The 21,869-nt window shown below is 43.1% G+C and overlaps 1 protein-coding gene across 3 annotated transcripts in view; it reads left to right on the top strand.

The window, feature by feature from the left end:
- Nucleotides 1–21,869, top strand: part of UTRN (utrophin) — a 4,744,936-nt gene that overhangs the window by 2,099,809 nt on the left and 2,623,258 nt on the right. For all 3 annotated transcript variants that reach the window (XM_044069601.1, XM_044069592.1, XM_044069610.1), the window contains one exon: nt 13,914–14,084. In XM_044069601.1, coding sequence (XP_043925536.1) covers nt 13,914–14,084 — 171 coding nt within the window. The remainder of the gene's footprint in view (nt 1–13,913; nt 14,085–21,869) is intronic.

Here is a 21,869-nt window from a genome sequence, read left to right as displayed (position 1 = left end):
TCCAACATTTGCTATCTATCTAAGGAAACGTATTTGGAGTTTGCTTGGGGTATAAAATACCTATGCAAACACATCCTAAACATTCTAGACTTTGTTGCATAGGTGGGAGAGCCATACATGTCTCCCATTGTTCCTTTCCAAGTTGCTTATTCAATCTCTTCTCAGTCTCTTCAAAAGTCCTCTGATTGATTCTTATAGTTATTGTGAATATTTTCTATGCCTACTAATTATCCCCTTTTTAACAGCAGCTTCTGTTTTAGATTCCAGAGCAGGTATTTTACTTGGCATTCTCCTATCCCTTTCTTTAAGCCCATACTCTTATCAATGCTTGGCAGGGAAGGCAGTCTCTAACCTGCACTCCAAATTATTTCTTGGCCTCATCCCATTATATTAACTTTCCTTCTATGGTTTGCTTCCAATATCGTGGTTCCTCTTCCAATTTTCTCCTGTAAATTCCAGCCCCTCTTGCCTATTATCTGTACCCCTAATTACAGTCATCCCTACTGGCAAATTCTCCTTTCTCCTTACACATGTTGGCTTAATCCTTAGAATACTTTGTTTTATCTATGTAATGTTTTGTATGGCTGCTGCTGTTCTCCTTAAGGATCTGCTACTAAAATCCCACTGTCTTCTTATTTCATGAATTTCCCCTGTTTCATCATCATCCCTTTCCACTTTGAATTACAACTTCTTGCTTGTGTTGGGTTACAAATCTTAATTGTGTTGCGCTAAAATATTTCTTCAAATCAGGTTATCTTAAACCACCTTGTTCTAAGAGTCATCTTACCCACTTAACTCTTGCCTGCTTTCCCTCCCAGTTAAATTCCTTCAACTCTGTATTAATTATTGTTCACAGCTTCTCTTCTGGTTAATAAAAAAAATGCCTAACCTGTACATAAAACTGAAGGGACTAAAAACATTTTCACTGATGTTTACCTTACTATGCACATCCAGTAAACAATAGCTTCCAGTTTCTCAGTTTTAGCTAGCATAACAGAAGCCTTTTAAATCTGTAATCCTAAATACTTCATCTTCGTCCACATAAATTTGAGCATTTCTTTACCAGTTCATGTATGGGTACATAATTTGTGGCTATAGCCTTTGTTTTATCTTCTTTAATTTTATACCATGAAAAAACTTGAAACTTTCTCAAAATGTTCCACAACACTGAGATGTCCTTTTCTGGATTTATCAAGTGCAAAATAATGTCTGTAAATAAAGCCAACTTTTCTTTATTACCATACCAATTATATCCTTGAATTTCTGGGTCTCTCATTTCTTTGCTAATGGTTCTAAATATTAAGCTAGTTACAAAAGGGACACCCCTGCCTGGTTCCTCTGTTCAAACACAATGCATCAGAGAAGAACCCGCCAATCCTTTATAAATCCTCCTAATTAATTTTATTATTGTATCAGTGAATGCATATGCTTCCATTGGTCTACTCATAAAATCCCATATGCTTTGCCTGTATCAAGACCCACCAACAACAGTTTGGTGACTTCCATTTACATGTTAAATGTATTTTTCAACAAAGTGGTCTTTAAGTTTGTGCTTTCTGTGTATGTGGACCCGTTAAACTGTATTCGGTGGTGGTGTTTGGAGAAAGTTGCCCTAGATCTGGTCAAGGCCATCTGAAAAAATTCATCCATTTTGTAATTTTAATCCCTAGTTGATGCTGTGTTTACTGATGTCTAGTTCTTCCCCTCACTAAATGCTAAGTGCGAGTATGTCAACCCAGTACATGTGCATCTACCAGCATTGGCTGCTCCTTTCTACTTCCAGTTCTGAGCATTATATTTACTTATAACCGCTTCCAAAGAGTAAAGCTGTCCACTGGATGCTCACTTTTTTATTCAGTGTGTGGTGTTACAGTAACACCTGAGCTTCCACCTGAATTGTAGATGTCAGTGTTGCAGACAGTTTCTATGCTGGTCATTACATTTTTTTTATTAGTGATATTACGTTTCCCTGTGTAACAGTGATACTGTGTTACACTTTAGTGTGAGATGTTCCTGACAGTATTTTTAAACCTTAAGTTTTAATTATAAAAAAGTTGTTATGTGGACTCATTAACCAGTTTTTTTCAGATAACCCTCTTAATGTACTTCAGGGTCTTTGAGGAATAGAGGCCTGTTCTCAGTTGGTGCAAGACTGCAGAATTATCCGGAATAGGGTACCAAACCATAGCGGGCATACAGTCATATACTCACACAGGCATGTAGATTGAAGGGTCACCAGTTCACCTACAGCACATGTTTGGGATGGGGAGAAAAACTTAAGGACACAGGAAGGATCGGCAGGCACTACACAGGAGTCCCTCTAGCCAAGAGCTGAACTGAGAACAAGGTGGTGCGAGGCAGTACACTCTGCCGTTGTACCGTCTCCCACCGTAGCGTATGATGTTAAGTAGTCCTATCTCACCGTCATTCTTTACATATGGGATTGGAGCCGATCCTCTGCTCCGACTCGGCCTATTTACAAGCTGGAAGACTTCTGGTTGGCTCGTGGCTAGGTAGGTATCCCATAGTGCACCAGTGCAATCCCCAGATCTTGTTTGCTGCGTCGGTGAGTTCGGTTGTGCTTCTCTCTGGCTAAGTGTTTGCATATTTTCAACTTTTTCAAAACTTTCTTCACTGTTTAGCTTAGATTAGATATTTGGTTCTGTATAGTTAAATCGTTACTCTTTGTAGTATTCAATTAGCATAGTATAAAGTTATCTTATATTTGCGCCATTTGGTGCAATTTTTGGCCTTTGGCCGGTATTTCTTCTTGGTATCCCTTGTATCAGGCTTACTATTTGGATTTAAAGTAGGCGCATTTTGTGCACTAGTATTCTGTGTGTTTAAATAGAATTTGGCGGTTTCCGTTTGCTATTTAGCATTATTAGTTTGCTAGAGGAGCTGCAGTGGTGGTGCTGCGGTAGTTGTCGCCTCACAGTGAGACGTTGTCCTGTTCGATACTCAGCTAGAGCATCTTCTGTGTGGAGACATGCATGAATGGGCGTACCTTCGTTGAAGGTTGTGCGTCACAGCTGGCAACTCGGCACGTAAAAATCTACTGCCAATCATTAGCGGACCGGAGTTCCGCTGTGGTGACCCCTAACCGGGAAAAGCCGAAAGACACAACAACAAGTTTGCTGTTAGCATCGTTTTGCTAATATTGTTGACGGAGCTTTGTTCTGTTTGTTTTTGCAGTTGACTTGTACTATTATTGTTCACTGTTCTGTTGAGTGTGCTAGTCTCCCTTATAACTGTTGGATCCATTTAAGTTAGCAGACCCCCCCCCCTTGCCCAGGCTAGGCCCGTTTAAGTTAGAGGACCTAGTCATTGTGGTGTCTTCCTTTTCAGCAGGGCTAGGCCCGTTTAAGTTAGAAGACCTGGTCCTCCTCCTCCTTTTTCTTCTCTGTGTGCGTGTTTTCTATTGATTTGAGAAATGTCTAAAGAGAGTAAGGAGCATAAGCCATCCGGCTTCAAGAAATGTGTTAAGTGCTCCCAAAAGATGTCCTTAACAGATGGTCACAGTAATTGTGTTTACTGTTTAGGGGCATCCATTTGCAGGAGACCTGTTTGTTCTGTCATGCCTTTAGTCCCAGGGTGCTGCAGGAAAGGAAGAATAAGTTAATTCTAAAAGGTCTTCTTAAACCTTCCTTCGAGGAAGACTTGTCTAGTTCCTAATCATCCTCCAAATCTGCTAAAGGAAAGTCTAAATCTGCCAAGAGGCCCTCCCCGGCACCGGCTGGTGTCATGGAGCCACTTCTTAAAGTTGCGAAAACTATCTCATCAGCTCCACAGACCTCGGAACCGACTGAGAGTGGCATTGTTGTTGCAGGGTTGGTTCCAAGTTTTTCAGAGCCAACCGCTGAGACTCTTGACTACTTCTCAGAGCCTGTCTATGGACTCTCTACCGGTCTCCTAGTTAGTGAAGTCTCATGTCTCTTCGAGATCTCGATCTTCTACTATGTCATCCAGGTGTTTAATAGAAGAAGATGTGGAGAAGGGTAGTGCTGAGACTTTTGAAGTAGTCTGCTTTGCATAAATTGTTGTTGGCTCTGACCCAGTTGGCTCTAGAGCCACTCGAGCCCGTTCAACCCTCTGTGTGCATCCCTCCTCCGAACCATGTTGGTTTTTCAGAGCTTAAGTGTTTGGTATCACCGGTGGAACTCTCTGCTCCAGCTCCAATTGTGGCTGTTTCAGAGCAGAGTTCTGATCTGACATTTTCGGTGCCATTTGTAGTGTCCAGGGGTCGAAGCTGTCTGGTCGGCCCCGACAGGGATGCTTGGAACCGAACTTCTTCGGTTCCGAGTCTCCCTTTTGGCGCTTCAGCTAGTGTGAGTTCAGACCCTGCATCTATCTCGGAGCTGATAGCTCTGGCACTGATGGCATCCTCAGTCTCTTCGGAGCAGGAGAGGTCGGCTTTCGAGATGATGAGTAGTGTGCAGTCCCAACCATCAGCTCCTACCGAGGGTACCGGCACTCTCCCCCCCCCCCCCATAGCACCTACTTCTGTCTCTGCTCCTACCACCTCCAGCGGCAGCAGAGACCCCCAGCCTCAGGAGCCATCAGCCAGTGGCCCCCATTCTTCCAAGACCTCCCCGAAATGTCCTTCCGAGGAGCCCTATGGAGGAAGACTTGTAAGAGGAAGCATGTCGACTCCCAGGATGAGTCTTTGGCATCTGACACTGACCTCGATGAGTCGGAAGGGTCCCCAAGTCGTCCTCTGATGTCTCCTTCATAGACATCCTGGAGATCCTTAAACAGAGGTGCGACTGGCCCACTGTCTCCCCTTCTGATGAGGAGTCTGTGTACCTGAAGGCTTTCAGGTCTCAACCGTCTGCCTCTTGGGTGTCTCCACTTCCGATGAACTGATGGATTTAGTTAGTTGAAAGGTGTGGGATACACCTGATGCCATGGAGCCAGTTCCCAGGAGACCAAACAAGTTCCTTTTTTCCCCTCCAGGAAAAGACTTTTTATCATAAATGTAGATGCCATGGTGGTGGCGGCGGCCACTAAGGAGGAGTTAGCTGAGACGACTTCTGTTCATCGACCGAATAAGGAATCTCGAATGATGGACAGATACGGGAAGCATATCCTCTCTTTGGCAGCATTTACCCTTAGATCACTGAATTACCTTACTAGGTTCCAGAGAGAGCTCCTTAAAGAGTTAGGAGATTCTATACAAGGTACATGTACTGAGGGAGTCTTGACAAGGTTTCTGCCCAGTTGTCCACCTTGACCTCTATCGTTAACACTTCCATGCAGCTCATTTCGTATGTGGCCGATGGTGCGAGCAGGGCAGCGGGTTCAGGAATTTTCTTGAGGCGTCATTCCCGGATGCGTTTGTGTAACTTTGCGGAACTGTTTGTCTACCTTTACCAATGCCCCATTCGACGGTTCCTCATTGTTTGGATCCAAGGTAAAGGACACTCTCGCCTGGTGCAAGCAAGAAGGAAAAGCACTCTGCCATGGGAGTATGTTTTACTGTTCCCTCTAGACCATACCCTAAGGGTCAGAGGGGTGGTAAAATGTGGTGAAAGAAGTCCCAGAGGTTTTTCCAGGAAGGACAGGGTGACTCCTCCTTCAAAGGCAGAGGAGGAGGAGGAAATGGTAGTCGTCGCCCTAGAGGCAGGGGTGGTCCACAAAACCAGGGAGGTCATGATTTCTTTCGGGGCCACCTTACCAGCGTTTCTGATGTGGGGCCCAACTGTACTTCTCTGGGGCCGGCCCAGGGTCGCATTTCTTTGTATCAGAAGCCTGGCTAAGTATCACTCAAGACAAGTGGGTGCAAAGAATTATTACCAGAGGTTATGTAATACCCTTTTCTCTTCCACCCTTTGTTCCCAAGAAGATCCCAGATGTTCCTCCCAATCACAGGGATCAAGCAGCTGTGGAGGTCGATAAGTTGCTGTCCAAAAAGAGTCATCCAAACCGTCCTAGCAGAGCAAATAGGATTCGGAACTTACTCCAGATTCTTTTTAGTGCCAAAATGTACAGGGGACTGGAGGCCCATTCTGAACCTCAGCAGATTGAATGAATCAGTAAGGGACAAGTTCTGGATGGTAACACTGCAGTCTATGCTCCTGTTGTTAGGGAACGACAATTGGATGTGCTCAATAGATCTCCAAGATGGGGTATTATCACATAAAAATGGTGTGTTGAGTGGTTACTGTTAAATGGTATAGACTATTTGTAGGCTTCTGAGCCCCCAAGCCCTTCTGTGTTGGAGGGAAGCCTTCTAGCTTAGTTTTTTTTTTTCTTATAACTAGCCAGTTTTCTAGTTTCAGCACTCAAATCTGTTTCTTTGATCTCAGCACTTGTTCAGAAAAAAAAAAAAAAAAGCTTTTACTGTACTTGTGTTTCTACCTACTTTATTTTACTTTTGCATCATCTTAAAAGTACTCAGTTGTATTTATTACTGCTTGGTGTAACTCATTCTAAGCCTTTCGGTTTAAACACTTGGGCTTCGGACCAGTTGTTTTGCACTGAGAGGGTTTGTGGTCTGCACTGTAGTGGCAGAACAGTTAGCTTACATCCTTCTAGGTTGGGAACTGCTGATTTGAGGGCTCAGTGTCTGTTGTTCTAAAAGTGTATTAATTCTGGTTTAAGCACTTGGGCTTTCAGGCCAGTTACTTTAAGAGGGTTCGTGGTTTGCACTGTTGTGGGAGGAGAGGCTGGACTCTGCCCTTCTGAGCTGGGAATTTCTGGTTAAAGGCTTATAGTGCATGCATATCTGAACTGCTTCTTACTGAAGTTGGTGTGCCTCGTTTGCTGTGGCATAGACTGGATTCGGGCCTGCTGGATCTAGCTTTGTTTGTGTAACTTGAGCACTAATCCAGGCATTCTCTAAAGTATTCAATTGTATTTATTACTGCTTGGTAGTATGTTTAAAGTGTAGCTATCGTTCTAAGTCTTTTGGATTAAGCACTTGGGCTTCAGACCAGTTGTTTTACATTAGGAAGGTTTGTGGCAAGCACTGTGGTGGCAGGACAGGTAGCTTTCATCCTTCTAAGTTGGGAACTGCTGATTGAGAGCCCAGTGTCTGTTATTCTTAGTGTATTAGTTCTGGTTTAGGCACTTGGGCTTCAGGCCAGTTATTTTACATTAAGAAGGTTCGTGGTCTGCACTCTTGTGGGAGAAGAGGCTGGACTCTGCCCTTCTGAGCTGGGAATTTCTGGTTAAGGGTTTATAGTGCCTGAATATTTGAACTGTATCTTACTGAAATTGGTACACCTTGTTTGCTGTAGCATAGACTAGATCCTGGCCTGCTGAATCTAGCTTTGTTTATATGCTTGTTTGCTTGTTATTTCCCTGGAAAATTACTTGCATTTAGTTTTATTTGCCACTTCAATTCTAGTTCCAAGAGTTTCAGAGAATTATTATTATTGTCTAATAATTGTAAAGATTATTGTCTAATTTATCAATAATCAAAAACTTAAAACTTAAACTTCTCTGAAACTCTTGGAACTAGAATTGAAGTGGCAAATAAAACTAAATGCAAGTAATTTTCCAGGCCTTAATGAAGCTTTATCAATAGGAGTCCTGTTAAAATTGAAAAGTTTGGCGAGATAAGATTAATTTTCTTACATTACTAATAATAATAGTAGTATAATGTATAGAAGGCTACAACAATGTAATCAAGTATTTTTAAAGTTTTTCTTTGAAACTGTATATAATGTTAGGCTGTTTATTTTAGAGAGATACATATATTGTTAAAGTATTTTATTATTTATTATTCTTTATTTATTATTCACTTACTTTTTAGTCATTCATAAGGTTTAATATTTGAGTCTACCATTTATATATATATATATATATATATATATATATATATATATATATGAAACATCTTTCACAGTGCATCATTGTTCAGTTTCACAAACTTGTGCCTTTAAAATCTAATTGTTAATTACTTTATCAAACATTATTGTTTAATTTTGGCGCCTTTTTTAATATAAAAATGAGTAGAAGTTATTCAGTCTGTATTCTGAAGAGGGCTAACTATTGTGAGCCGAAAAGCGCTGTGGAAAATATGGCCCAGACCGCAGAATCCTTTATAAACGCATTCTGTGAACACCTTCAGGAATGCATGGATCATGCGATCTCAAATAAAACCAAGACCCAATCCTCCAAAGGCAGACGTCCTGTCTGGTGGACCCCAGCCATAAACAAACTATACAATAGAAGGAGGAAGCTACTAAATGATAGAGCAAAATCCCAAAAAGGGAAGGCATCACTGATCAGTATTAGCAAAAAACTACGGGCACTCATAAAATTGTCTAAGGCCAGCTTCGAGAGAAAAATTGCACAGGACACTAAGGATAATCACAAGGCTTTCTTTAGTTATGTTAGGAACCTGGGTGGGAATTCCCAGATATGCTCAGAATTAGTCCAGAATGACAAAAAATACACTGAACCCACAGACATTGCCAACATCCTAGCTGACAGGTTCAGCGCAAACTCCCCACCCCCCACCAAAAGGGCAAATATCTATCCCAGCAGAGTGCTGCCCCCCTGACATCTCAGATGCTCAGGTAAGAGCCGCCCTCTCCAAGGCAAAAAAACACAGCATCAATGGGACCAGACGGTGTCCCGGGCTGCGTCCTACATGAACTCCAAGAAGAGCTAAACCCAAACATAAAACTACTGTTCAATCTTAGCCTTACTACAGGATATGTGCCCAAAGAGTGGCGTACAGCAACAGTGGTCCCTCTCCATAAAGGTGGTGCCTCAACAGATCCTGGAAACTATCACCCCATAAGCCTGACTAGCTTGGTCTGCAAAGCTATGGAAAGGATCATCATGGACCTCATAAAGATATTGGGGACCTACAGACACTGGATCCTACCCAGTTCGGCTTTGTTAAGGGCAGATCCTGCCTCTTAAACCTGGTTGATTTCTTTGAAACAGTCACCAAGGCCATTGACGAGGGGAAGGTGGTCCACACAGCCTACCTGGACCTCGCAAAAGCCTTCGATACAATACCCCACTCTGGCATTATAGATAAGCTCACCAGCTTAAATATAAACCTTTATGTCACTAGATGGATTGCAAACTGGCTCAAGGACAGAACCCACATGGTGAGAATTGCTGGAGCCATGTCAGACTCCAAACCAGTTGCAAGTGGTGTCCCACAAGGCTCATTCCTGGGACCTCTCTTATTCGGTATATATTTCTTGGAGGTACAGGCCAACACGGAAGGACTGTGGCTGACCAAGTTCGCAGATGACTGCAAACTGGGCGCCATAATCGACTCGCCAGCCGACACAAGCATCCTCCAAATGGGCCTCATAGAAACAGACAACTGGTGCCAGAGCCATGGCCTCAAGCTAAATACCAAAAAGTGTATAGTCATCCCCTTTGGCAAAAATAAAGTGCCCACAAATTACCACATAGGTGGTAATCCATTAAGTACAGAAGAAGTAATTAGGGACCTGGGGACCCAAGTTGATAGCAGTCTCTCATTTGATAACCACGTGGCCAAAGTGGTTAGAAAAACATTTTATATAGCCCACCTAATCATGAAGGGATTCACATCTAGATCAGGGGAGGTCATCGTGCCTCTGTACTCATCCGTCATCAGGCCCATAATTGAGTACAATGCCCCTTTTGGGATGTACCTTACCAGACACCTGCAGCAACTGGAAAGACCCCAAAAGTACCTCACCAAGAGGATCAAAGGGCTCAAACAGATGCCATATGCTGCCCGGTTAAAAAAACTCCAGCTCTACTCAGTGACATACCACCTGTTCAGAGGCGATCTGTGCCTGACGTATAAAGCCATGTCCAACCCGGAATTAATGGACATGCTGCACCTCAGAAAATCCAAATCCCATCGAGCTACGCGCTCGAGAGACTTGAACCTCAGCACTGAAATAAATAGGACATGCTGGAGGGACATATTCATAACCCAGAGGCTCCCTTCACTCTGGAATAAAATCTCAGTCCAGATTAGGCAGAGTCCCTCATTGACTCTCTTCAAGAGGAATCTTGATGAGTGGATGGGAGATCGTAGGTTTACCCCGGGTATCACTTCAGTGTCACTGTTAGACAGAGGCACAGTATACTAACCTCGAAAAAGGGCATAGCAAAATAAATTGAAAATGGGTGGCGAAAGCCAAACACACTCTGGCTAGGCTTATAAATGCCCTAGGGCAGATAGCCTAGTATGAACCTAAGAACCTTTGACAGGGCGACAAGGAGTCATCTACGCTTCCGGCTGGGAGCCAGTCACTTCCAGTTCCATGCTCTGTCCTTTGGTCTCACCACAGCCCCCAGGGTGTTCACCAAATGTATGGCAGTAGTGCCAGCTTACCTGAGACGTTGAGGATTCCAGGTGTTTCCGTATTTGGACGACTGGCTCCTGACTGCCCCCACCAGGCATCTACTCCTTCAGAGCAGGGACAGTACTATTCAAATTTGTGCCCAACTGGGAATCTCTATAAATTGAGAAAAATCTGCCTTATCGCCCTTTCAGTCTGTGAATGTTATAGGCGGAGAGATAGACACAGTAAACATGGTGGTTTGTCTTCCTGCCGAAAGGGCACAAAACCTGGTGTTTCAAATTCACTTTCTTTTTCCCTTGCGAAGGGTCAAAGCCAAGGTTGTTCTACAACTCCTTGGGACCATGGCTTCCACCATACTAGTAGTGCCACTAGCCAGGTTACACATGAGAATTCTTCTGGCTCCTGTCATCCCAGTTGTCCTTTCAGCACCTTCCATTATCCCATCACATTCTACTGACAGAATCTTGCAAGAAGGACCTCCTTTGGTGAACATTACCCAGTCAACTGACCACGGGCTCTTCAATTGTTCCTCGCCACCCCATTGCCACTGTGACCACGGATGCCTCACAAATAGGGGGGGGGGCATTATCTAGGCAGGACTGTCCAAGGCACATGGCAAGGCCCACCTGCATATCAACGTTCTAGAGATGAGGGCGGTGCTCCTGGCGTTGCAAGCACTTCACAACCTTCTTTCTCTGGGGACTATTGCAATACAGTCAGACAACATGTCGGTAGTATGGTACATCAACAAACAGGGCAGAACCAGATCTTACCCACTCTGCTGAGAGGCCATACGAGTTTGGGAATTGGCAATATCTTCCCAGCGCTTTCTGGTGGCGACGCAAATTCCAGTGATGACCAACATGATAGCCGACAATCTCAGCCAGGTGATTCTGATGCCTCACGAGTGGTCTCTGAAACAGGAAACAGCGGAACAGATTTTCCACAGGTGAGGATAACCCTGCTGCGACCTCTTTGCCAGTCCAGTTAGTGTCAAATGCAGCAGCTACTTTTCCCTCATCCCCCCTCCGAGGGAGTCACCCAGAGACGCACTTGTTCACGATTGGCCCCTGGGTCTCCTGTATGCTTTTCCTCCCTTTCCTCTCATTCCCAAGGTGATTCAGAAAGCAAAACATATGGGAAGCAAGTTGATCCTCATTGCTCCTTACTGGCCTAGTCAGGTTTGGTTCCCCTTCCTCGAGCCTCTTCTCCTGGACGATCCTTGGATTCTGGACCCAGATCCAGACCTGTGGAGTCGCATGTCAGGTTCGCTTTACACCTCATTACACACACTCAATTTGACAGCATGGCTGCTTCAGTTCCATCCCTAGTCAGACTTCACGACTTTTCACCTTCCGTGACTCATATCCTTGACTCTTATCATAAACCTTCAACTAGGAAACTTTATTCCAGTAAATGGAAAAGATTCTCTCTTTGGACAGAAAAAATGGATGTTGACCCCTTCACTTCCTCCATTCACGTGGTTTTGGAATTTCTCTCTGAACTATTTCACCAAGGATCTGCGGCTGCCACTGTCAGAGTCCAATTGGCAGTGATTTCAAATTTCCACTTGGGGTTTCCAGATTCCAACTTGATGTCTCATAAGTTGTGCAAAACCTTCCTCAAAGGTGCCACTTTGTTTAGACCTCCGGTTCAGGAGCCTGTGGCCACATGGGATTTAAACTTTGTGTTATAAAAATTGACATCTCCGCCCTTTGAGCCTTCTCATTCATGCTCTTTGAAGTTCTTGTCTTGGAAGATGTTGTTTTTGGTGGCTATCACGTCTTCCAGACGGGTGTCAGAATTGCAAGCATTATCTGTTAAACCGCCGTATCTGATTTTTCATAAAGACAGGGTGTCCCTTCATGCTAACCCTTCCTTTGTCCCCAAGGTCTGTTCCCAGGCCACGTTTAATCAGTCCATAGAGCTTCCGGTTTTCTTTCTGAATCACTCTAATGTAGCTGAGTACAGGTTTTACCAACTGGATGTCCATAGACAGTTACGTTTTTATTTGCACCGGACTAAAGACATCAGAAAATCGGATCAGTTAATTTCCTTCTCCGAATTCAGGTTGGGCTTACCAGTTTCCAAAGTGACTCTCTCTAACTGGATTTCTAGCTGTATAGCTTATGTTTACAGTTCTGAGGACAAACCTTTACCCTTTAAAATCAAGGCTCATTCTACCAGATCTCAGTCTACCTCTGCAGGCTTTCAAGTCAGGGTTCCACTTGACAATATTTGTGCAGCTTCTACGTGGGCTACCCCTCACACTTTTATTACTCATTACAAATTAGATTTAATCTCCAGGGGTAGAGCTTCCTTTGGTTCCACGGTACTCAGGAGTATTTTTCCTTGAGCCACCCAAGGATAAGGTGCTAGGGACGCTGTTCCCATTTGTAAAGAATGAAGGTGAGATAGGACTACTAAACATAATACTTACCATAACGTTCCATGTTATTAGTCCATCTCACCCTTCATTCTTTCGAACCCGCCCTCCTGCCCCCATCCTGGAAGTACCTGGAAACAGAAAACTACTAATTTCATTATTTATGGAGACCTTTTAGTGTTGGCTTTTTCTGTGGGCTGTTTATTTTTTTTTAGTCAGCAGCAAACAAGATCTGGGGATTGTACTGGTGCACCATGGGATACCTACCTAGCCATGAACCAACCAGAAATCTTCCAGCTTGTAAATAGGCAGAGTCAGAGCCAAGGATTGGCTCCGATCCCATATGTAAAGAATGAAGGGTGAAATGGACTACTAACATGGAACGTTATGGTAAATACATAACTTTTTTCCTGTTACCTTCCCCATTACTGATAACTAAAATTGTATGCATTTAAGTAGAATATGTACTCCAGACATGCTTATCCATATTTTGTTTATTTTTTTATTTGATAACCAGTAAAATGAACTGGTCCTTAGACCCTTTTTTCAGTCATGCTGTGGAAGATAAAGACAAAGAAAGTGTATTAGTTCTTCTTGGACCCTTTTTTGGGCATACATGTCAAATACATACACAATACACGCATAGATGCCTATTTGTGTGTGTGAGTACTGGAGCACCACCGTGATGTGTTTGATAGGTGGGAAGAAACTGGTGCTCCCAGTGAAAATCTGCATAGATATGGGAAGAGCATACAGCTTCGAGACAGGCAGTTGATTGCAGGTTAATACTGAATCTAGGCCCTAAAGCTGCGAGACAGAAACCTTAACCACTGAGCCAAGTTGTTGTACCTGTCTGCAATTATAATAATGCATGAACTGAGATGTCATGGTTAGTTTCAGAGCAGCAGACTGTTATACCGTTACAGAAATTTAAGGGTTCAGATAAACAAAATGCAACTAGGTAGACTCAAAGAATTTGAACAAAACACTTAATGTTCTGTATTTATGTGGATTATATAGTATTATGTATGAAATAAATTATACTGTTCATGGAAAATGGTCCTCAGTGTACACTTGGTTGATTAGCTGTCTCAGAAGTACACAGTCTTATGTTTTTTTTTTTTTTAATGAAGTTAGGGCTATGTTGATGATGAATGGCTGAGTGTTGTACAAAGTAAGCTGTTTTATGGTACATTTGAAGCATCTAGTCCGATGTTAACCACTTTTTTGCATTTTGTAATTTTCAGCGATTGCTGGCAGAACTGGATGATGCCAGCTTGCGAGTGGATAGTGTTCGTGACCAAGCAATTATTCTCATGACTAGTCGGGGAGTGACCTGTAGAGAACTGGTGGAACCCAAGCTAGCTGAGCTTAATCGTAATTATGAGAAGGTGTCACAGCACATTAAGGCTGCTAAAGTAAGTAAGAGTGCGGTAAATTAAAAAAAGGTTAGGCATATGACATACACACATGTCATATTTACACAACAATTATGCATTTAAAGCTTTTGTTGGCCTTTGATTATTGCATACCTAATTCATTTTCTTAAAAGGTAAGTGAATACTTAGATTTCTGCACTTTAAGTTCAGCGGCATTGTGTTGTTTTCACAATGTTTTTGCATTAGAAGAAAACTGTTTGCATTGTTTAATCAAACAAATGTCCACACACTGCTGCTTCTCATTTGTATACCAGGTTTGTATTTTTTAATTATTTTATAGTTTTTTTTTGTTTTATGAGTGACAATGGTTTATTCGTTGTTTATGGAAGGTGTATGACAAAAGCCTGCCCCTGTTGTTTACATGCATAAATTTAAGAAACAAATTTCCAAATGTACTGGATGGAGGTTTGGTGTTCAATTTTCTCCTTTCTGCCAGCTCACTGAGAGTACTGCTCTCCTTCAGAAGTTCCTGTTAATGTCCAGAATAATCAATAATCAAATGTGTGGTAAACCATATGCTTATCTGTGAAATCCATTGTTCAGCAGTGGAAGTAGAACGATGATGTAATTTCTTGCACTAGGAAACACATAGGTTCATACTAGGCTATCTGCCCTAGGGCATTTATAAGCCTAGCCAGAGTGTGTTTGGCTTTCGACACCCATTTTAAATTAATTTTGCTATGCCCTTTTTCGAGGTTAGTATACTGTGCCTCTGTCTAACAGTGGCACAGAAGTGATACCCGGGGTAAACCTACGATCTCCCATCCACTCATCAACATTCTTCTTGAAGAGAGTCAATGAGGGACTCTGCCTAACCTGGATTGGGATTTTATTCCAGAGTGAAGGGAGCCTCTGGGTTATGAATCTGTCCCTCCAGCATGTCCTATTTATTTCAGTGCTGAGGTTCAAGTCTCTCGAGCGCGTAGCTCGATGGGATTTGGATTTTCTGAGGTGCAGCATGTCCATTAATTCCGGGTTGGACATGGCTTTATACGTCAGGCACAGATTGCCTCTGAGCAGGCGGTATGCCACTGAGTAGAGCTGGAGTTTCTTTAACCGGGCAGCATATGACATCTGTTTGAGCCCTTTGATCCTCTTGGTGAGGTACTTTTGGGGTCTTTCCAGTTGCTGCAGGTGTCTGGTAAGGTACATCCCAAAAGGGGCCATTGTACTCAATTATGGGCCTGATAAGGGATGAGTAAAGAGGCACGATGACCTCCCCTGATCTAGATGTGAATCCCTTCATGATTAGGTGGGCTATATAAAATGATTTTTCTAACCACTTTGGCCACGTGGTTGTCAAATGAGAGATTGCTATCAACTTGGGTCCCCAGGTCCCTAATTACTACTTCTGTACTTAATGGATTGCCACCTATGTGGTAATTTGTGGGCACTTTGTTTTTGCCAAAGGGGATGACCGTACACTTTTTGGCGTTTAGCTTGAGGCCATGGCTGTGGCACCAGTTGTCTGTTTCTATGAGGCCCTTTTGGAGGATGCTTATGTCGGCTGGAGAGTCTATTATGGTGCCCAGTTTGCAGTCATCTGCGAACTTGGTCAGCCACAGTCCTTCCGTGTTGGCCTGTACCTCCGAGAAATATATACCGAACAAGAGAGGTCTCAGGACTGAGCCTCGTGGGATGCCACTTGCAACTGGTTTGGAGTCTGACATGGCTCCAGCAATTCTAACCATGTGGGTTCTGTCCTTGAGCCAGTTTGCAACCCATCTAGTGACATAGGGGTTTATATTTAAGCTGGTGAGCTTATCTATAATGCCCGAGTGGGGTATTGTATCGAAGGCTTTTGCGAGGTCCAGGTAGGCTGTGTGGACTACCTTCCCCTCGTCAATGGCCTTGGTGAGTATTTCAAAGAAATCGACCAGGTTTAAGAGGCAGGATCTGCCCTTAACAAAGCCGAACTGGGTAGGATCTAGTATCTGTAGGTCCCCAATATCTTTATTTATGAGGTCCATGATGATACTTCCCATAGCTTTGCAGACCGAGCTAATCAGGCTTATGGGGCGATAGTTTCCAGGATCCGTTGAGGCACCACCTTTGTGGAGAGGGACCACTGTTGCTGTACGCCACTCTTTGGGTACATATCCTGTAGTAAGGCTGAGACTGAACAGTAGTTTTATGTTTGGGTTTAGCTCTTCTTGGAGTTCTTGTAGGACGCAGCCCGGGACACCGTCTGGTCCCATTGATGCTGTGTTTTTTGCTTTGGAGTGGGCTGCTCATACTTGAGCGTCTGAGATGTCAGGGGGGGGCAGCACTCTGCTGGGATAGATATTTGCCCTTTTGGTGGGGGGGGGGGTAAGAAGTTTGTGCTGAACCTGTCCGGTAGGATGTTGGCAATGTCTGTGGGTTCGATGTATTTTTTGTCATTTTGGACTAATTCTGAGCATATCTGGGAATTCCCACCCAGGTTCCTAACATAACTAAAGAAAGCCTTGTGATTATCCTTAGTGTCCTGTGCAATTTTTCTCTTGAAGCTGGCCTTAGACGATTTTATGAGTGCCCTTAGTTTTTTGCTAATACTGATCAGAGATGCCTTCCCTTTTTGGGATTTTGCTCCATCATGTAGTAGCTTCCTCCTTCTATTGTATAGTTTGTTTATGGCTGGGGTCCACCAGACAGGACGTCTGCCTTTGGAGGATTGGATCTTGGATTTATTTGAGATCGCATGATCCATGCATTCCTGAAGGTGTTCACAGAATGCGTTTATAAAGGATTCTGTGGTCTGGGCCGTATTTTCCACAGGCCCGGGGGCTTTGAAGGATTCCACCTCGGTTTTGAGGAGTGTGAAATTTGCTTTAGAGAAGTTTTTCACTGTGGTTTTCTGGGCAGGTGGTGGGGTCGGGATGTGAATATCCAGTGAGATTAGTTTATGGTCTGATCTTACCAGTGAGGGATACACTTCTGTTCTGGAGCATAGAGTCCCCATGTTGGTGATGATCAGGTCCAGTATGTTTTCCCCTCTTGTGGGAGTGGTAAAAAATTGTACCATAGCATTTGAGTTTATAAATTCTAGGAACCTTTGGGCTAGGGTGTTGGAGCTAGAGTAATGCTCCCAGTCTATGTTTGGGTAGTTGAAGTCGCCCAATATAATGGTGTTTGGAGAGACCTTCATATTTTCCAGTGTTCTCAGGAAGGCCGAGTGGGGTTCCTGGGTTTGGGAGGGTTGTCTGTAGCAGGCTATAAACTGGAAGGCAGTTTTACCCACTGTTAGTTGCACATGGATAGTCTCTGATGCTTCGTGCTGTGCCACCAACCTGGAGGTGTGGGTATCTTTGACGAATATTGATACTCCCCCTCCTTCTGTAGTTCAGTCCAAGTTTTGGGGCCGAAAAGCATGGTATGAGGTATAACCTGGTAGTGCTGGGGTGCTCTCGGGAGCCTTGAACCAGGTTTCTGTTATTGCACAGATATCTATGTTCTCCAAGCTTAGGAGAGTTTCGAGTGCGTGCATCTTGAGGTTTAGACTTCTGGCGTTGAGTAGCATTACTCTTAGTTTCTTATCCCTTGTGATACCTATGGAGGTGGGTTTGTCTTTTGAGCCTTGCCTAAAAAAGGCACTATGGGGGAAGCAAGAGCCTTTGCCAATATCTGAAAGCCCAGGGGTGACAGGTGCAAGTCGTCCCTAGTGAAGCATCATGGCTTGTCGAGCATGTCATCCCAGGCTGACAGGCATTGGATCCCCTTTGAATGACACCAATACTTAAGCCAATTGTTGAAATTGATCATCTTGTCTTCATATTGTGGCATCATTCTTGGTGAGGGTAAGATGCTACTCAAGGTCAGGGTCATACCGGCCTGGGCTACATGCTCAGAGAGCTCCTCTATGTCTCTTTTCATGTAGTCCAGGGAGGCACGTCTCAGGTCATTCACACCAGCATGGACAATGACCGAGTCATATTTGTACTTGCCTTGGAGTGACCTGAGTGCTTGTGTTATGTGGCGGATCCTAGCGCCCGACAGGCAGCTCACCATGACCTTCTCCTTGTTCAGCCTGGTGAGCGGGACGTCAGTGTGCCTGACAATAGAGTCACCTATTACAAGTGTATCAGGTGTGTTGTTTAGCCTTAAGGGCTGTGACTGTTTGGCACACTGGCTTTGTGAGCTATGTGTTGCACGTGTTTTGTTTTGGGGTAGCGGTTGCTTGGGTGTCTGCTTTGGAGGTCCCTGCTGCTTAGGCAGATTTTTATTTAGAGCCTCAGAGTATGTTTTTGTGTGTTTGTGTTTCGTTTGCTGTCGTGGTAGGTCTATGTGAGACTGGAATTGTAGTGTGTGGTTTCCTTCTCCTCCTGACTGGTTACGCCAGTACTGAGTTGAGAGAGCTTAGCCTCCAGTTTGGCTATATGGTTGCATCTCTCACATGTGTTGGAACTTGTTGGGAGGAGGAGAGGGTTGTCTGTGTACATGTGGCAGTTGTAACATTGACTCAAGATTCCCAGATTCACCAGCTGGACTGGAGAGGAGATTGACAACTGACCTTTGGACATGCTAGAATAGTATTGGGAATTCCTTTATAATTGAAAAAAGGGCCAATGGGGAACAAGGTACTCAAGGGGAGTTTGTGAGGGTGTAGTGCTTTTAATTTTTTAGTGCTGACTTATATAATTGCTTTAGTGAGCAAGTATGTGGTGTAGTATTATCTGTTTTTGTTAGCTGGTTCTGATTTCTGGAGTGTTAACACTGCTGCACAGTGAGTCAAAAAGGGAAGATGGTTGCTGATGGCTGTCCCTGCACCATTACATCCCACGTCTGCACTGTTTTATTGCTTCAGTAGGGAAAGTAATATCATAGTAATTCTGTACTCTTACATTTATACATTATAAAACATCATAAAAGCTGAACTTCGCAATTATACGCCTGAAGAAATTGTATGGCAACAGGACTTGCTGATTAATATTTTATGACCATCCTCTGTTACCATACTTCTCGGCTTTCTAGTTTAGTACTTACTATTTTCATACCTCAGGGCGTAGAGCACCCAAGAGTTGTAACATTTTGAATGGAGTGTGTTACTGGATATTTCACATCACTTGCCAAGTGTATTTCTCTATTTTGGTACATCCAAATGGTATAAATAGGACTGAATAAGAAATACCAGAGGTAATGATAATTGGATTTATTTCTTCATTCTTTTATTAGTTCATCTTTTGGCTTTTGCAGTTTTTTATAGTTGATGCATACGTTCCAGACGTTTTCTTTTTTTTTTTCCTCTTTTCCAGACATTTTTAGTGCTGGACTAGTTATCTCACTGTATTTAAATGGTTAAGTTTTAATTGATTTTTGAAATCAAGGCTTTCCACCAAAGCACTTGCTGTTTTGGTTTAGTACTGAAGTAAAAGTTTTGTTTTGCATTAATATTTTTTTTTGGGGGGGGGGTGGCTTATAACGATGTTTTTCATCTGTGTGCCATAACCTCTTCCATTGTTTGTGTCTGACTTGCCTTCAAGGCCTTTGACTAATCTGGCAGCTAAGGATATGTGGGAAGAAACTAAACAAAAGATAACACAAAAACTGAGAAACTGGAAGCTCTTGTTTATGAATATAGATAAGATAAGCATTGAAAATGTTTTAGTCCATTTAGTTTCATGTACAGGTCACACATTTTTATCAACCAGAGGAGAAGTTGTAGACATTAAAGTGCTGAATTAATTTATCTGGGAGGGGACGAAGACAAGAATTAAGTGGCTTTAGTTGATTCTTCCAATAGAACAAGGTGGTTTAGGATTACTGGACTTGGGGGGGATATTTTAGAGATGTGCATTTAATGTACAATAGCACAAGCAGAAGGTTATAATTCAAAGTGGAAAGGGATGATGGTGAAATGGGGGGGGTCAAGATACAAGGAGAGTGGGATTTTGGATGTAGATCCTTAGAATAATAACCACCATACAGAATGTTATATTCATAAAGCTGCAGAATGTATTCTAAGAACTATGTCAGCATTAATGAAGATGGGAAATTTTGTCAATAGGGGATGACTACATGTAGGGGTGTAGAAAACAAATGAGGGGAGTGGAATATACAGGAGGAAATTATCAAAAGCAGCCAAAGTGTTTGAAGCAAATCATTAGAAAGGGAGGAGTAGTAGAGTGAGATGAGGCCAAGAAAATTGAACTTGAGGTCAAAGACTACCTTCCTTACCAGGGATTGATAATCATAGAATAGGCAAATAGAGAGAGAGAAAAGTCCTAAGTGAAAGACCTGTTCTAGTAGAGTTTTCAAATCTAGAACAGAAGCTGTTTAACAAGTGATGATCAGTAGGGTATATAAAATATATGATAACTGTAAGAATCAGTGAGAGGAGGTTTGAAAAGATTGAGAAGAGAGACTGGAAAAAATTGATTTACAGAAGAACAATGGGAGGATATATTACGACTGTCAAGTATGCGACAAAGTCCAGAAGATAGTGCTGTTAAATGCCAGATCACCAGAAGGTGTCTCAGTTATAGTTCATTATTGCAGTCTGGCTTTTATAAAACACATGGACCTGGTTGGATGAAAGCTTCAGTCTAGTCTTGAGGCTTCTGTCGCTCTGGGTCTCCATATGTTTCACTGTCCCAAGCAAGGTAGAATAGGCCTTCTGGGGGTGGGGGGGGGGGATATCTGTTGTTCATCATCTTTGGATTTGGTGTGGGTTAAAGTTGGAGTATCTAATTCTGCTGAGTACAGAAGCAGGAGTGAACTGCTGATTTCTCTTGGTTTGTTGTCCACAGGTTAACTGTGGACATTTCTCTAAGAGTTTTCAGATTTGCACCTCAGCCTAATTTTGTAGGTCATCAAGATGGTTATTCATTATTGATTTTAATACTTTGGTCAATGATGAAACCTGAAAGCTTGCTGTAGAGTTGATCATATTGATAACTTTAGCTTCACTCAGGTTGCTTCCACTCCATCCCACAAATTTGGCCATACCTTGGACTTAACGTTCCAGAATTATATTGAAACCATGGATGTGGATGGTTGAGCCAGTCTCCTGATCTGATTCTGATGCCCAGAAACTGAGCTTACCAGGTGTTGTAATCTGAGGGGTTTCAGTAACCTGACTGTCTCCTTTGTTTGACCAGCTCCTTGAGGGAGGTATTGCTGAAGATCCTAATTCACTGTGTTTTGTATAATATGTCTGTTACTGATGCTGTGTTTATCTTAGACCCACTGAGTTTGTTCCAGGCCAGTAGTATAAAATGTTATAACAGTTAAACTTTAACCAGGCTGGGACAGAGTTAGGAGCATAACTGGCAATGGACAGGCTGCCTTTAGTATAGGCTCTCTAGATCAGTGTTGTGTGCTTACCAGGCAAGGGACTTCATATAAAAGGCAATGTTTGTATTTAGCAAAATGTGTGTATTGAACAAAGCGGGTGCACTCTTCCAGGGGATCAACTGGTTGTGCAGCCCACCCTGTCTTGCCATATATTATTGTAAAACTGCCACACCATTCTTTGTGTTTAAGCTTGCCAGGGTGAGTCAGTCCTTAGGCAGTGAGTTGCCCATTGGGGTGTTTAGTGATTGATAGTGTGGATTGCCCAGAATTTCACTGGGTGAAGTTCAGCTATGTGAACTATGAGGTGGACATGTCAGTTGTTTTTTTGTTAGCATCCTATGTATTGTAATCTGAACCATATTCTGACCTGTCTTGTGTCATTGAGTCCAGTTATTGTCCATATCATGAAACTGTTCTTTCTTTTTTTTTGTTCTGTGTCTTGCTGTCTCTCGATCATTAGTCCACTCCTGTTCAGCTCATTCATTCCACTCC

The sequence above is a fragment of the Protopterus annectens genome, chromosome 1.part0 (assembly GCF_019279795.1).
Source record: "Protopterus annectens isolate FY-2018-M chromosome 1.part0, PAN1.0, whole genome shotgun sequence".
NCBI lineage: Eukaryota > Metazoa > Chordata > Ceratodontiformes > Protopteridae > Protopterus > Protopterus annectens.
Note: the sequence above shows the minus strand (reverse complement) of the source record. Positions and strands in the feature narration are given on the sequence as shown.